At 38.0% G+C, this 18,640-nt stretch overlaps 1 protein-coding gene across 1 annotated transcript; it reads right to left on the bottom strand.

Annotated features, from left to right (window-relative positions):
- Positions 1-3,866: 3,866 nt before the first annotated feature.
- LOC100368167 (uncharacterized) lies at positions 3,867-5,364 on the bottom strand. The gene is made up of 2 exons (XM_002732078.4): positions 5,112-5,364; positions 3,867-4,333 (listed from the first exon to the last, which is right to left on the bottom strand). The coding sequence occupies exons 1-2, from the start codon at positions 5,319-5,321 to the stop codon at positions 4,019-4,021; spliced, it is 525 nt and encodes a 174-aa protein (XP_002732124.2). The 5' UTR covers positions 5,322-5,364; the 3' UTR covers positions 3,867-4,018.
- Positions 5,365-18,640: the final 13,276 nt, after the last annotated feature.

Genomic DNA, 18,640 nt, shown 5'->3' with positions numbered 1-18,640 from the left:
GTAGAAATCATCAAAAATAATACAGATTAAATAGCGCCTTTAATGACGAACTTTACTCAGCTCACAAGTAATATTTCACAGTCAGACAGTGTTAACAATAGTATTTTACAAAAATCTTAGTAACTTGGACTAAATAATTTAGTTCAGTTTTCAAATTATATCCCGAATTAAAACAAAACAAAACAACATAGGTTTGTATTCCCTTCTCAGTAAAATCCTTAATCCGTCTCTGAGGTGTGACATGGTTGTTCACTCCGTTCTATGGTCTACCTCCAGAGGGTTTTGTATGTTTTGTTTACCCGTGTCCAGTCGCTCGTTGAACCTACCGGACTGACCATGCCAATAGCAATGTCATCCTCATTAATATTTATGAGCAATGAAAAACTCGTTTTTTCAGTTAAAATTGTGCCAACATTTATTCCGATATCCAACACAGTAGTTCTGAATTGAATGATTCTATCGTTATGAGCTGAAAAATTATTACAAAACTGATGTAAAAGTGTTTTTGAGACATTTTTTCAATTACAATTCAACAAGCTGTAAGTTTGATCTCTAACATGATCATAACTAGCTACGACATTTATGGAGATTGTAGAAGTATTTCACTCTAGTACTATAGCTCAAAACTGCGCATATTAACCTTTATGAGTTCTAAGTATATTTCAATGTTTCTATGTTTCGTTGAGAATTATTCAATCTATTTGTGAAACGTCTTAGGCCGCCACCTAAGGAAGACTGACTTCCAAACGTCCCACCGTGCCAATCCTCATGGTCATCTCAGAAGAGGCCTGATAGTTGCCGAGAAGTATGGGATATATTTTCACGTTTATTCGAATACAAGCCGCCATTCTGTTTGGCTGGTTCCCACCTCAAGTGTCAAGACGCACTAAGCCACAAGACGCCGGTAACTACTAATATCAATGTGCCTCTGTATTCTTCATGAATTTCATAACTTGCTATGATTACGTTAAAGAATAAACCCGTAGTTACCTTGTGGTTACTTTCAACAATTTGTTGACCTCTGATCAAAAACGTGTCTCAAAAACACTTTTACAACTGTTTTTCGGGTATTTTTCAGCTCATAAGTCAATTTAGAACCATCATGTATGCTATCGGAATACATTTTAGGCCAATTTTACTGAAAAGGGATTTTTTCATTGCTCATGAATATTTATTTATGCAAATGATACGATTATTTCAACCAATCGTGTCATACACCCCTCTCTGGTTACGGCATTTACGTTCTCATTCCTTGTTTTATTTCCTTTGGTTACCTGACGTCAGTGCTTACCCAGGGGTTTCCTTTAGCTTTCAAAAGTTTGTTATCACTTTGCACAAAAATAGCAAGAAATGTTAGAACCACCCCCAAAAATAAAGAATATATACGTATAACCTTTATGACTTTTTACGAAATAAATATGGTGATCTTCATAAATATGATATCATGCAACGGAAAGTATCTTTTGCTTTCAACAGTTGCGTATAAAACTGTTACACAAACTGTTTCCTGACGTCAGCGCTTACACTCGGGAGTCCCTTTTACTCACGCCGGATTAACTATAAAGCTGGTCTCCAAACTGGCTTTTCGGCACACGTATGAACACGGTATATGGGTGTATGTATCACATACTCGATCGGAGAGGCTTATAGTATTGGCTGGGGTTTGTTGACTAATATATGTGACTTTGAGAGTACTATGGTTCAAGTTCACATGTACTTGTGTCCTTGTTGACGCCAGAATGAACCTAACTATTTACGATTTGGAAATATACAATATAGAGTGTTTGGTAGTTACACAGCAAAAAAATTGTCGAATAATATTTCATCCCTCCATAGAAAAAATAGAATACTAGTCTCGTGGCCATCTCACTCCCCACGAAATATCGGCGGTCTTTTCCGTATGGGTCTGTTTGCTATGTCTAATGGGTGAATTTTATGCTTGGATTACGAACATTTGTTCAAATTAGAGTTTCTATAGTCAATCAAAAGAGGTTAATTCGTTGGTTAGTAAACATCCACAGAAAAGGCAAACTAAACCGGATGTGTTGCAACATGCTATTCATCCACCAACATTGAAGCGAATTTTTCTTGCGTAAATATGTACCCACAATCAGCTGACAAATCACCGAACAATTTCAAACAATACAAACAAAATACGCCTAGTTGCTGCAATGAAAATGCTGTTATAAATGACACGTCGTTTGTATAAATACACCATAATTATTGAATATACAATTAATAATTGGGGTTTTATTTTGCATTTCGTAAACCAAATGCCCCGAGTAAGCCTGATTCTCTTTTCATTGATTGTACCGGCATTTTAGTTTTGTTCAAACTGAGAAGCATGTTCAAAACCTAAATACTACGGCTTTCTCAATTGTACCTCCTAAACTATGGAATAAACTCCCACAAGACATCCGGTCTATTACTGCTCTACCTATTTTCGACTTTTGACAAGAACCTCCGGGCGTTCACATATATATTCTGACGCGGTCATAGGACAACATTGTGAATATGCCAGGTAAAAACATTAGCAATATTTAAGCGTACTGATTCTTGGAACAACGTATTTAGGGAAGAAAGGTATTCGAGCGTGGCGATATAAAAATACATAGATAACTATATAGGTTATTGAGCACATATGCAGTACAATGCATTATGGGAGGTAATTTTGCATTCTATATATTTGAAAACTATTATCACACTGGAAGCTTACTAAATTAAGCATATTACATTGTTCACTGATTGGCAAATATCGAGAAATTAAGAAATAATTTCACCATCAGTGCCAAAATGCAAATTATTGTTAAAATTTTTCTTTTTTGTTTAATTTTCAGTATCCTGATGACATTAACACGTAGTATTAAATTCATGACGAAGATGATTAATTTTGTTGTTTGAAAGGGTTTATGGGATATACTAACGAATCGTAGTATTAGATATTATGATATACTCGGGGAGCATTTTGTGAAACTATTACACGATAAAGGCATTTATTGACAACATAGAGGCGTACTATATTTTGCTGTATAAACACAGAGAGATTTGGTTTGTTACACACCGACATCGAATACAGAGGCAACCGGTACCGGACCAATAGTTACAAAATTCACACATTTTATACCCGGAAAACGTATACATAAAGCTAGCCTTCAAAAAAGCGGTAAAATGAGAACAGGATGTAGACACATACAGATGAAATTCGTTGTTAGAGTATAAAAACCAAATTCAATTAATTTCCCTCATAAATGACTGCGTCACAAACAAGGAGGTATCATCTAAAACTCTAAGCAAGCAAAACAAACAACTAAACTAAAACAAGGAAAGTGCGAACAACTGTGTATAAACTAGAACAAAAAAAGAGGTGAAAACAACTGTAAAACAAATATGAGAGCTTCGTAAAAAATATAGTAGTGGTATGGTTGGTCATCATTGTAGCAAAATGACACCGCATTAGTGTTGTTGAAAATTATATAGTTCAAGTTCTCAAAAGAATGTGAAGTCGCATTTGGCCTGAAAGGTATATATGGGTAAATACATATACATTGCTAAAAAAAAAGAAGATAGACGATGATGGTAATGGGGCTGTGGGAAAAAAGGTTGATACAATATGGTTGTTGGCAGGACATAACAAAGGGTACGCCACATTCATTCGTTTATTCATTCATTCATTCATTCATTCATTCATTCATTCATTCATTCATTCATTCATTCATTCATTCATTCATTCAACATACGAAACTTGATCTGAAATTAGACTTTCGACACGTCGAGAAACTCTTTAAACATTTGACGCACGGAAGCCTATTTTCAAACCAGCATTAACGTGAATATATTCATTCAACATAAAATATGCGAGATAACTATTTTATTTTTAAACATAACAGTTTAATTACATAGACGTAGGATATTTGATGTGTTCTAAATGTAGTTACTTATATGTTAGAGGATAAAGCGACTGACTAACAGTTTTTGTGGGAAGGGGGATACTACACTGTGTTTCTACACACGAATTATTTTAAGCCTTCTTCATTTTGTTGGATGCATCGGCTTTCTTTGCTGGGGCACGTTTTTCTTGAGATTTCTTGCTCTTGGCATTTCTTTCCATGTTTGGGTTTTGTGCCTTCTTGGCTGGTTTCTCAGCCTTCAAGTCTTTGCGATTCAGTTTGCTGTTTTCGTGCAGTGCGGGCTGCCTGGCTTCCTTAGTTGGTGCTTGTCTTTTCTCGGGCTTGGCGACATTACGTTTTTTGTTCATCTTCTCAGCTGGGACGCGTTTCTCGTCTTTCTTGTGAGGTGCGGCATTCTTAGATTTCTTGGAGGCTGACTGTGTCTTCTGCAACAAAAAAAGTAGATACACAAAATAAACATCCATTCTGACAGGTGTAATTATCGAGTTGTCATATCGCAATTAATTAACGTTTTAGATTTTGTTAAATCTAACTAAACTAACTAAAATACGTAATATTCTTGTATGCCAGCTGGACCAGGTCAATCGATTAATGCGAGTTGCAAGTCGGTACACAAAGGCAATAGATTCATGCTCAAATTAATTGTACAAATGAAACTGGTCAGATTCCGAGGAATGAAAAGCAAACATTTACAAACGGATATATGTGGGTCCGACTAAAGCTTACTAGTAATGTGGGTCGGCAAGGGGTATTTTCGTAAGCTGTAATCAATTGTTTTTATTTTCATAATAATGTAATTTAAATAAATAAAAAAACGTACATTCGTAGACATGGACAAGATGTAAAATGTAATCAGCTATTTCATTCGCCCGTAATTTGTGGCAAAGGTCTTATTTTTTGTAAGCATATAAAGCATTTTCAACAATTTCCAATTTTGATTTTTAAACACAAATTATCAAGTATATTACAAGTATATTGTATACAAATGTAAAATGTAATTAAGAATTTGCTTTATCTGTAAAGCGTAACAAACTATATTTTACTGCAATTGGAACTTTCCTTTTAAAAACGTAAAATGCATTTTTTATATCCTGTAACCTGTACCAGTTACCCCCCTTGCCCACCTCAGTAGTTATATGAAAAAGAAACCCACCAACACTCGGCCGATTATTGTTATGTCCTGATTAATCATTATTATCTTACCTCATGTTCACGTTTGTTCTGTTCTGGCTTGCGCTCTTTTTTCTCAGCAGCAGGCTTCACATCGGCGTCCTTCTTTTCAGCGGTGTCCTTCTTTTCAGCGACCACAGCCTTCACGTCTTCCTTGGCCGGTTCGTTCTTGTCTACTGTAGCTGCATGTAGAATACATGCCGTAGCGACCACGCACAGTGCAACGAGAATAAGGCGATTCATATTTGATGCGAGTATATCGGTTGTAACAAACGATGTCTTGGATTTGATGTGGGGTGGCAGGCATATTAGTAGTACTACAATGCAAATAATGACGTGTTCCTAACTAATAATGGCAACTTGTTCGTGCATGACTCGTGACTCAAATCTGTTGACGTGGCAAAGTAAATATCCAAAGCACAATTGGAAATAAACACAAACATGAATTATACATTAATTATGATTGTAAACTTTCAGATTTTTATTTAGATACAAATACCAAATTAATTTCTAGAATATGTCGATCGGTTTCCGACACGTCAGCATTGCCATTAGTATTGTCGTATGACAATGAAATAACTGTCTCGTAGGCATGGGTAAGCCCACATCAGCATGTTGCATACTATGGGGTGAGAATACCGCCAAAATTAGCTTGGTGTCATTATTTGAACATTGTTTAGTTGTTTGGTCTTTATTTGGAAACTTGTTTGGTTATTATTTGGTCATTATTCGGTTATTTGGTCTTTATTTAAACATTATTTTGTGCTTATTCCATTATTGTGTTATTACTGCAGTATCCTATTGCTATTGTTTCATTATTTCAACTTTATTTCTTAATTATTTCATTATTGTGTAATTGCTACAATATTATTTTGTCATTGTTCATTCTATTACATTCAATTGTCATAAGATTCGGTTATTGTCAAGTCCAAATGTCTTGACATTCGGTTCGCTTGACTTGCGATAACCTCAACATTCGGTTCGCTTGACTTGCGATTACGTCAACATTCGATTACCTGACCTACATTAGCTGACCCCGCTATACATAATATTCAATCCATAGTCCGGGCCGCCTCCGATAAAGCGTTGCTCATGATGGCAATGTAGCCTTTGTAAAAGTTAGTGGGGAATTTCTGAATGATGGCCGTTTCATCAACATCCAGGGAACTGACTGAGGTCGTCAGAGCCTGTCGTAACGAAATATCAAATGCCGCAAAACTTGTTGCTGACACGACGCGCTCATAGCGAAATTCGCGAGAAATGATCCGACTTTATCATTATATGATGACCAGAATGTGCTAAGAGCTAATCACAAGACTCGTTACCGTGTCGCGAACTCGCAAAATTTGAAAGAGCTGGCTGGAGCCTTTATCCCTTGTCTATTTATACACTAGATACCAGCCGATCACGCCCCCCTCCCCTCGCCCATAGGTACCGCATACAGTTTATTATAGTTCCTGGGCTCCCTGTGGTCTAAGCTGTGAAAAGTGAAATTAACAATTCTTTTCTGAGGGGAGGCAAGGGGGGTAGCTGGTACGGTTTTACGGGAAATAAAAAGGGCTTTTCACAATTTACGAAGAAAAAAAGACGTTTTTACAGTTTACAGTGTTAACAAATGGAACATTGAATGGTCCGAAGAGCTCTCCGACTCAAATTCTCCACCATTGCTGTGCGCATATTATCCTCGTAATGCTCTTCATTCGGTTAGAGGGCCTTTTACGTCTTGACATTCAATTTTGTAGTGAATTGTGTCATCTAGTCGTTTTACAGTTTCTAAAATGTAATTTCCCTGGATTATTCTTTACGATTTTTTTATTTGGATGTGAATTTTTGTACGTACGAGAAAAATTACACATTTTTACAGTGTACGAAAAAAATATTTGATTGATTACGTTGTACGTCTAACCTGTGATTACAGAATTACGGAATTTATTTTTTCTATTTACGTTGTACGAACAAAAAAATATTGCAATTACGTTGAACGAAAATAACCCTTGCCCCCCCCCCTTTTCTGGTGACGAGGCAGCTTGTTAGAACTGGCACCGGCATTACAATCATGCAGGAGTGTGTTACACTCAGGTGCAGCCAATGGAGCTGTTCATCAGAAAAGCTGATCCAAGGGGATTTTTGTTGAGGGCAGGGGATTTTTTCTATTTTTTGTAGGGGGCGGGAAATATCAGTACCCCAACCAGTGGGCAGGGCAGATTTCTTTAAAAAATGGAAGAACAGGGGAACTATTTCTTACTGGATAGGGTACTTACAGCCAAAACAAGGTCAGCTTTAACGTTCAGCTGCGAGACATAATAAAAAAAACGCAGCCAGCGACACATTTCGAAAATAAAAATACAAAATAAACTCAATCAGAGGCGTCGACCACGCGCGTTGGGAATAAATATCACGCATTGTGACACAGTTTCACCAGCCTCTTTCACTCAGGCAATATAATTATGCCATTTCCCAACGCACTTATAATTAATACCTTGACAAAAACACCACAAGAAAAATGTAAATCAGGCTTGTAATTACTAGTAACTCAACTCGAACGCAATATTCATCACTGTAAAAGTGGATAAATTCGAACCAGCCAGCTCATGACCGGAGACGTCCAGTCGTCTTCGTTGAAAACTCACCAATTCACCATAATCGTGGTGGTGAACTGTTTAGCTGATTTTTCAAAAGATCTTATGGATATTCAATTCATATTCATCCCAACTTATTTGAATATATTCTTTCGGGAATTTGAGACATTGTTCAAACGATCCTGTACAGGTTTTTGTCTGATGTCAACTAATAATACGCAATTATCCAGGCAGTACTAGAAATTATTGCTGATACTAATCATGTTTTGTAAGCTGGGAAGTTGGATACTTGAACGTGTATTTCCCGGGCGTGTAGTAGACGAGAATAATCATACTGTCAAATGTTTTCGTCTTAACCTTGTCTTTTCGTTTTAACCGCCACAGTCTGCTTCATTGAATGTTTAGTTTGATAAATGATGAACATATATTCATTGTGAGACTGTTGCTTTCAAGTTGTGTTAATACAAATATGATTTAAACTTGTCCCTTCCGTTGCCAACGTATTCAATATATGGAAATAGCATATGTGTGTGCGTTTGCGTGAGTGATTGAGGGAAATAACAGCGAAAATTATTTCCAGCTAAAATAAAGTATTTTACTGTATATCAATTAGTCTTTGCGATCCCGAAATAAGATACGAGTAGTTGACCCTAAAGTACTCCTAATCTTAAGTCATAACATCTCAGACTACTATAGTAACATTGATTTGCGTGGATTTTTTTAATTTCATTCAAAAGATTTAAGGACACGGAAAAAAACACACAGAAATATTTTTTCCTTGTTTATACCCCACACAAGGAGTAATTTGTCAGTCGTGGCGCGTATGTGTGACAGTTTATTACTTCTGTGTGAATATAATAAAATTATGTAATTTTTGGTACGGTATCACTCTTTTGGGAAGATAATGGAGGCTCTGAAAAGGACCGTTTAGTTTAGTTTCGTTGGAAAACGATATGAATTTACTCCAATCTATGACCCGCGTATGTGTGTGTGTGTGGGGGGGTGGGGGGGGGGGCGATCTTCTTAGCAGTGAAACTGAAACGGACACTTGAAAATTACAACTCAACCTCGATTTATTCTTCAATAGCATACATACACAGTGGCAGCAGCGGTCGCCCCACGAAGAAAATGTTGGGGGCCTCGCCCCTCCAAAATCAAGCGGAATTCTTTTGTGTCAGCAAAATTTCCCCCTAATGCAGGAAATAGCGTTTTAGAGGGTCTAGATTTCAAAATTTTGCATGCCCCCGGACCCCCTAGAGGTTGTGAGCAGATCTCGCCCCCGATGTAAAATTTCGTGCCGCTCCATCTGAATTACAGATGTGAACTAAAACGCAAATGATCCAATACGAGTGCCAAAAACGTACAACGTTTTACGTTGCCATATATCTCGTCGAGTAACAATTTTTAGGGCGGAGGCGTTCTCATTGACCTAATATAAATACGGTGTTTACTCCGATGTTCGAACAAATATTGGCCAAATTAATGCTCGGTGTGCTTACTAGTAATTTTTCCATAGGATTACATGCATAAAATGAAATACGGAGAAAACATATGGTTATGAAATGATGATTCTAAGAAGTATACTGTCAATAAATGTGATATGAATAAACACAAACATACATTATTCTATAAACCGTCAAAGGTTATGTATAAAGATCGATAAAACGAATGAATCCGGCCCATACATACTGATATTTCTGGAAATTACGTAAATACATTGTGTGGTGATACTGAGCAGCAAATGTTTATAACCACAGTTTCATCTATCGAGAACCTTGTGCAGCAAGCGAAATTTCACAGTTACAACTGCAACCCAGTTCATTTAGTCCATGGCGCAACTTATGAAAACCCGTTGCAATCGGTGCATGCATTTCGATGGAATTCAGCCCCCCGTCTACTAAATAGCAAATTTCTAGTCAACTACAGAATTGGGTTTTGTCAACCGTCGGAATAAGCTACTTTGGCCAGTAATATATGGGGAATTTGACGGAGGAGACATTCACAGCAATCGAATCAAAACAAAATTGAAACTGTGAAACTGCTTTGCGAGCGGAAGTCGACATTTACGAAAACCTCGAAGACAGCATAACTATGATTACTGCAGATGCGAGGCATGGCTGGCGAAAAACTGTCGTGACACTGACGTTATTGCTATTGGCAATAATACCCACAAATTCATTGCCAATGCAGTTGTTACCAACGACGACATCCGATTTCGTAGCGCCATGAAATGAATGGCGCGCTATAAATCAGCCGTACAAGTATATCGGCATCTTGACAATAACGGATTGAACGCAAAAAAATCACGTCCATAACAGGAATATGTCTGTCATTAAGTACCTGAGATAAGAGAGGCCGGGGAATGAGAATCAGAATGATACATGGTTCAACTTTTACTAAAAAAAGAACCGTGAAGGCACTACCAAGTCCGCTGAAAGGCCGGTTATTGACCGTGTCAGTCGTGTCACGATCAACTGTGTAATAATTCCTCCTCACTTCAGTCATCGCATTTGGAGAAGTAATATTCTCTAACCAACAGGCTCTGACGACCTCAGTCAGTTCCCTGGATGTTGTAGTCTGGTGGCAGAGACCAAAAAGCGTGCAATGCGGTCCATACAAAGTATCTTTGCGGTTTCTATACCTCTGAGGTGTGCTCTTTAAGAATCTGAATGATGCCACTCTGTCACCCTTGGGCAATACTCACAATATGCAAATTAAGGTGGCCATTATGGAAAAGCTTGTTTTCGTCAATATCTCATTAACTGCACATGGTATCAAAATGATTTTGGTGTCTATCCCCATTTTTTGAAGGATAAGGAATCAGATTAAGTCATTTCAGTAAAGTTTACACAAATATTTTATGCTGAATAGGTATTCAATATGCAAATTAGGGCTGTTATTACGGAAAATCTTGCTTGTGTCAATATCCCATTAACTACACATAGAATCAAAATAATGTTGGTCTTTATCCCCGTGTTTTGAGAGGCAAAGAACCAGAATAAGTCATTTCTGTAAAGATCCCAGCAATGTTTTATTGAAAGTATGCAATAATTTTCAGTTTACATCAGAGTCATAACATAACATCACCTGCGCATTCTGGCAGGGTGTTCCCCATAACATCCACAAAACATTGTACATGGAAAGTGAGCTACATAGCATCCACACATTGCTGTTGAACAGGGTGTATCCGCAGAACAACCACATATTATCATTTCCAGCGCCTTCGATGGAGCAACACTAACATTTGCTTGTAATGTTACTGGGATCAAGCATCTAGTGCATTCGCCACGTTCCCATCCAAACTCAACAGGATATAATACTGGAGGTTCTGCATTTAGAGCTGATTTCCAAATGGCGGTCTTAATGTGTGCCAGCTTTGCGTTTTCTTTGAATGTCTGTTTAGATGGTGGGGGTGAGCTAAGCTCAGGAGCCTTTGTCACATTTTTTCTACCCATTCTTCGCGCCCATATTTCTCAACGAACTTCAGACATGTTCGATGACACCACGCTTTTAACTCCGTAGCAGGTACCTATGTTCTCAGATAACACACCCAATTTGTGCAGTTCTACACCAATCTTAAGGACTTTGATGACGGTGATTTTTCCTACTCCAAAGCACTGAGCCACAGTGTCACAGCCTGAGAGGGCATGAGTAGCTGGCAGCTGTGAAAGCAAGTGTCATGCTCACTTGCAGTTGCCACAATGTCTGTAGATGCTCGTTCATAACTTGGTCCTTCCATAGTGAGACGGCAAGTCATCTGCAACTCTTTGTAGTAGTGAAGCATAAGGACGAAAACATCTGTGTCCCCACATACAACATTTTTCTTTGCACTCCACTTTCAGCAACATTAACCATTTCATGTATGATTATCACATCCACTTCTTTGTGGCAAGTCCGGAGATCTTCTCTGCAAAAGACAGTGTCATATTGAATTACAACTGGTATAGGGTCAGTAGAGGTAATGACCAGACTGTGACTGTGTACTCGGCTCTTCCTGTGCTTTCTGGATCATGTCCTGACATATCAGATTTATGAACTGTATCTTATTCAAGGTTACTGTAAGGACAACCTTCTGAGGTGGCAATGGAGTATGTAACTGCAGTTTGTGTCATCGACTCGCTTCATCACCAGTCGAGCTGCTCACTTTTAATGATGAAGTCGAAGTAGCGATCAAAGATCAGGTGTGTCCTGGCTGGCCACCTTTTTCATCACATTCTTTGTGAAGCCGCTGACAAAATCTGGCACAGTTTCTGGATTAGGCCAATTTATAATCCAAAGGAAAGCACAGCCATCCAGTATTTCTACCTCTGATTTCTCAACCATGCGATGTGACACAGTCACCTACGGCTTCTTCTTCAGTGTGGATTTCGTAGCTGCGATTCTCATATTGCTATCATCATCGAAGATGGAGGTAGGGACTGGTGACAGTTCATGTACAAGGACAGTTTTGATATTACTAGTAATGTCTCGAGACTGTTGCAACCCTAGTACTCGGGAGTAGATTAGATTTGTGTCATATACTTTACTGCTCCCAATCTTTACTGCCTTCCTCTTCACTGCCAACTTGACTCATGAGCATGTACATGCCCCGAGCCTTGGTATGAAATCCAAAAATCTCTCATGGTAAACCCATTTCACATTGACAGCAACTCTGTAGAGCTGCTGATCATTTGTCATAATAGTAATGTCTTGGCCACATTCCTTTGTAAAACCCGATTGGGTTTGTGCTTGTAGCAACACACTTAGAAAACTCAAAGTCTAAATGGCGGGCCTTTTGTAAAGCAACGACTTGGTGCGCCATTACTTTAAGTGGTAAGACCAAAACGATTCACTTCACTTCAAGGCATGTTTGGCTTCTTGGGACCATAGTATCTCAGGATGGAAATATCTTCGATAATCTGTTCTTTCATCTCATCATTTGCTATGTGGCTAAAGGGTTGCCTATTGGCCCATTCTGTGATGAAATCTGAGCATCGAAATTGTCAGAGACCAGTTGAACAAGACCGTCTTCAGCATGGACGTGCCCTCTTAACGATGCATTGCTTACAGCTGCTGCTGCTGCTTTGAACCTAAGACATTCATGATAGCTGCAAGATACAAGGAATTCATGAAATTGTTCAATCAACCTTTTCCTGTTTAAGACAACACATAGTGCATTCTGGAGGGTTTTGAATCTACCACTTATGGCATTAGTATGTTTTCGATGAGAGCGGCTTGTAAGGTGCGGTCCAACTTTGTAGAAAGCTTAGATAGCAAGGATAACAAAGTTGAACTGATACATTCAATGGCAATGTCCATGTCAACTCATGCATGATAGTTCGTGTCATCAACTGATGACTCCTTTACATCGCAGACAATCTGGTAGGCAACCTTTTCCCGCCCAATCTCAACATCATCTTCATCACCACTCGACACTAGTTTCAACAAACTTGATGCCTTACTTTGAAAGACGAGAATACTAGCAGCACCTGTGCCCCTCAGCATGAGAAGATCAGAACAAAGGTGTTCCAACAACTTGGAGACTGAGGTTCGACGGCTAATCTCTTTTCCACCATTAGACATATATAAAATCGTATATCTCGATAGAATCTGCTCCCACTTCACTGACTGTCGCTTCAAATGCTACATCCTTCTCCTCCTGGCTACTACTACATGCTGCTAAAGCTGACTTCACTGACTGAGGTGGACAACACTTCTCGTAACAGTCTTTGTGGTATCTACCACCTGATGCATGAAAATAACTCACTGCCCCAGCTAAACGTGTCTCTACCGCACGTCTCCAGATGACGTGACGAGATCTACAGATATCTAGAAGGTTTTCCTTGAATTTTTTCTGCCTTCACCATGGTTCGCTATTCTACAAAGAAAAACCCTGCGCCAATGGTCTGGATGCTTGTTATCAATGTCAAGGCATTCTTCTCCGCAGAAAAGGCAATGTTGCATGAAGATGCAGCACCCATCCATCGTTCAGCTCTAATATCTATGTGAGTTACTTTTACAGAACCAGGTGCTTGAATAACAAACAGAGCAGTGGCTGCTTTAACCATGTGCAGCTACTAAGATATTGACAAAAGCACGATTTTCAGGAATGGCAAATTTTCAGTAATGGTGACCTTGAATAACCTAATAAATTTCCCCGTTTTCTCAAAAATGATAATACAGGTTTTGCCATCAATATAAACAATTCCCCACCCTTCCCCACACATGCGTGTTCTGTAATCAGATGCAGGAAAGATTGCTGGACACGAAAACAAACATGGCAGAACATTATTCACCTACCACTAGCTATGATACGTAAGTTCTGTTTCTTTTGACAAGAAAACACAACTTATTTGCAGGCAAAACAGGGGAAGAAAGACCCAGGGGTAATGCACACACACAGTGGACAATAACCCTAAACACTAGATTATACACAGTTCCTGATTAGTGGACTGATTTTTTCCTTACAAGCTTTTTGATTGGTATAAGTTTTTGAATGGATTTTTGACGGGAAATTCAAATAGATTAATCTGATCGCTGTTTGGCGGGAAATTCAAATGTATCAATCTGATATGAAACCAAAATTATTTTCATACCTTGTGTAATGCATATTGTAGCAAAGACAATAGAAATGTCTTTGAATGTAGCAAGCATGATTTACCGTAATGACCGTCTTAATTAGAATATGTCTATTCAACACAAAACATTTGTATAAACTTTACTGAAATGGCTTATTCTGATTCTTTACCCCTCAAAACATGGGGATTGACACCAAAGTTATTTTGACACCATGTGTAGTTAATGAAATATTGACGAAAACAAGATTTTCCATAATGGCCACTTTAATTTGCATATTGTGCGGATTGCCCTAGGGTGACAGAGTGGCATCATCCAAATTCTTAAAGAGCACACCTCAGAGGTACAGAAACATCAAAAATACTTTGTATGGACCGCATTGCAAGGTTGTCCAAAAAAGTGGGGTTTGGCAACCGGACTATTGGCGAAACGACCATTATTTAAAAATCCCCGCTAACTTTTACAAAGGCCGCATTGCCATCTTGAGCAATGATGCTTTATCGGAGGCGGCCCGGGACTATGAATTGAATACTACATGTATAGCGGGGTCAGCTAATGTAGGTCAGGTAATCGAATGTTGAGGTAATCGCAAGTCAAGCGAACCGAATGTTAAGGTAATCGCAAGTTAAGCGAACCGAATATCAAGACATTTGAACATGAAAATAATCGAATCTTATAACAATTGAATGTCAAGATAATGTCTAAATAACGACACAATTGTAACATTATGAAACAATGACAACATAATATTGTAGCAATTACACAATAATGAAATAATTAAGAAATAAAGTTGAAATAATGAAACAATAGCAATAGGATACTGCAGTAATAAAACAATAATGGAATAAGCACAAAATAATGTTTAAATAAAGACCAAATAACCGAATAATGACCAAATAATTACCAAACAAGTTTCCAAATAAAGACCAAACAACTAAACAATGTTCAAATAATTACACCAAGCTAATTTTGGCGGTATTCTCACCCCATAGCATACAGCTGTATTGACCTTTTTTACAATTTGATTGATTCCTGGATCAATCAAATTGTTTTGAATATTCACACCCCGATATCCGTCGCATTAGAGCTCGCTTATACGGATGGTGAGCCATTAAGTAATCGTAATACTTGATACTATGTCAATCTTTATGGCTGCATGTTATACTTCGTAACGAGTTGGGCTAGTATATTGATTTACCTACAGGCTCGGGTGTCTCAAGTTAGCTGGATCGTTGGTATTTCACTTGTTCAGGTTATTACAGTGACTACAAATCGGGGCTGGAGTAATGTTATGTTCGTATAACCTCGTGACTATGATAGTAGTGTATTTAATCACCAGCCAACCAAAGTAACGAATAAATACATGGTGGAAAATATTATTTAATCACGTGAAATTATTTCGGCAAAATATATTTAAACCATGCACTAATCTGTACAACAGAACTATATATATAATATATTTTACTAATCCTAAAGTACATTACTGTATATATTTGATCAGCATGAAGCATCGCTGGCCAATATATATAAATATATAAATAATGTGAAATGCAAGCTTTCGTTTCAGTTTCGGCGCAGTTTCTAATACTATCAAGATGAATCTAACTCCAAGTTTGACCTTTACGCTGATTGGTCGAATATTAATTACCCTGTCAATCATTGCATCACGCACTGAACCCAGGCCGGTGACATCACCGGTGTCGCGAGAGGGCGTCTACAAGGGTCACAAGTCCCTTGTTCATTTCGCGGTAACCAGGCTTTCACCATTCATACACTCCCATGAAATTTTATTTTGGAGTCATAAAATCATGAGCATGTGATTCCCAACAATCCTTGGATAAACACATGGCGATGTCACAGTATACAGTCACATGCCTCTTAACAACAAACTGCAACGTTAGACAAAATTCAAATAGTTTACTCAACACCGTTCACATAAGAACTAACGGTCCTAATTTTTCCCTTTATCACTCCTCCCTCCTAGCTTTTATCCCATTCAGTTCTTGATAATAGCCGGATATAACGAAAGTTATTCACAATATAATAAATCGAACAATAGTTAACATTTAACAAAATGACAATTCGATCAAAGTTTATCAGAAATTCAACAAGACATCAAATTTTGATTATTTTTATGTGATGAATCACTTTCATTAGTAGTCATTGTGCCACTGAGGTGGGTTGCACTCCCGATGGGGCCTGCATTCTATCCTGTCATTAAATGTTCTGGCTGATTCTGCACATGATGAGCTTCTGTAGACATGTTTGCATCATTTCTCTCTGAATCCTGAATCACTGGCTCATCACTATGTTCAGTTTCATCTTCTTGTTCAGTGCTGCTATGACAATGAGAAAGTTGAGTTGTGGTTTCCTGGTTTGCATGCAGTCCCTCCAGTATGACATACTCTGCACACTCATTGTATACTACTTCTGCTGTTGCTTTTGTAGATTGATCAGGCACTGGGAACGCATCTACTCACTTACTGAGTGGTTCAGTCAAACACAATATATTTCACTTGCTTACGAGTCTGCATACATTTCTCGGCATTGAGCTTTAAATGGGCTACACATAATTTACCAAACTCCAATTTCAGATGTTCCGATGTTCATCACAATTGTTAGAGTATACAATGATATCGTCAAAATAAATCAGTAAGATTTCCTAGTTCAGGTTAACTCCATTCACAAATGTCCTGGTCATGTTATTGACTAAGGTTGCTGTGTGTTTTCTGCTTGCCTCCATCTGTGGACCATCAGTAACAGTGCAAAGAGTTTGATGACTTTCAACGTCAGTGGAGACTGTTCCTATCACCAAACCAGTAGCAATTTTGCACGTGATATTTGATGGGTTTGTGATGTGCATTAAAATATATGGAATATATCAATGCTTAAAATAGCTGGATGTGTTGACTTTCTGACTACAGTTAACCGATGTTGACTAACCCTATGCTCACCAGCCCTGAGCTCCCCAAAAACTTATCTGAGCACTTAATAGTAACCAAGTAACCAAGCAGTATCAAGTAACCAAGTGCATTACTTTCCTTCAATTGTCCCTTCAATATCAATTTCATTAGGTAACCGTTCTTTTAATGATGCCACAGATAGTGTAGGATTCATACTATCAGTTGAAATTGTGCTGAAGGAGCCTGGCCGCCAAGTTCAGCCATTAGGTGTTGTTCTGGTTTGCATCAACAGGTACAGGTGCTTGGCATTTTGCAGCAATATGGCCAATTTGATGACATCCATGACATCGGCAGTTTCATTTGTAATGTTCTTTCTGATATTGTTTTGTTGTTTTTATTGAACCGATCTACAAAAATGTTGATGCATTGTCAAATTGATTAATTTGTAACTGGGTGAAAAGGTTTATAAGCTTCTCTTTCAATGAAAAATGAAGGCAACTTTGTTCTTTTCCTTGGTAAAATCTTAGGCCACAAAATATGCTTTCACTTGACGTATATGACGAATATCCATACTGTTATCACCATCCCATGTCATCACATTAGACGCCATACTTTCCCTGCTTACATACACTGATTTTTTGTTATGGTTCCAGTCCAAGTCGCCTGTCAGCAGTACTAGGTATAAATGAGCACTTGCTCATTTAAATACAAGACTGATGTATTATTCACTCGACAGAATCACAACACTCAACGCTCATTCTAAAACTAGGCTCGAGTCAAATTATTATCGTAACAAAGTTCAAATGTCGTAATTTTTCGCCTTATCAGTATACTACTATTGTGTGCACAAACATGAAAGATGTTTTATAGTGTGAGTGTTCAGCAACTGTATCATATCAACTGTTAACTTATAATTTTCAAAGCTGACCCTCGCAAATTATGTTTTCCTGGTTTTGACCCCATCCTCATTTATGCAATGGCCGAGCCCTTACCAACGTGTTGGTGTATTCAAATGACAAGTTATTTATGTCTTGTTTAATCATTTAATCGATCATATTACTATTATTACTACTATAACAATCATAATTTTTATTTTGCTCCTCGGCCAAAAAAAATATATCTCATTTAAGATAAAATATTTCACATTCTTTACAAATATACGTTACCTACTTACCATCATTTGATCGAGACCTAAGCCGATACAGCGTTTAATTATGACAAAATGAAGTTAAATAATTGCATAAAACTAACGAATCAAAAAAACAAATCATACTCACATATGCCGATTCGCTGGTTGTTTTACCATATTATGCCGAATGCACTGAAAACCTAAGACCGGACATCAATTTAATCCACTCACTGCGTTTACACAGTGTTTACAGTTAGGTGAGCTCAGTTCCATGTCATTAAGACACCCACAAGGCATTCATTTAGAGACTATGTTTTGAATGAATTTGAATGAGTAGAGTCGTGACGGCAAACTACCAATCAGTGTTCTTTTCAGAATCGGATGTTTCAACAGGTA

The sequence above is a fragment of the Saccoglossus kowalevskii genome, chromosome 17 (assembly GCF_978046115.1).
Source record: "Saccoglossus kowalevskii chromosome 17, keSacKowa6.1, whole genome shotgun sequence".
NCBI classification, from domain to species: Eukaryota; Metazoa; Hemichordata; class Enteropneusta; family Harrimaniidae; genus Saccoglossus; species Saccoglossus kowalevskii.
Note: the sequence above shows the minus strand (reverse complement) of the source record. Positions and strands in the feature narration are given on the sequence as shown.

Excerpts from the sequence above, each read along its gene's own strand:
- LOC100368167 (XM_002732078.4), bottom strand. The coding sequence starts at position 5,321 with ATGAATCGCCTTATTCTCGTTGCACTGTGCGTGGTCGCTACGGCATGT. Across the intron at positions 4,334-5,111 it reads AGAACAAACGTGAACATGAG|AAGACACAGTCAGCCTCCAA; the intron begins GTAAGATAATAA and ends TTTTTGTTGCAG.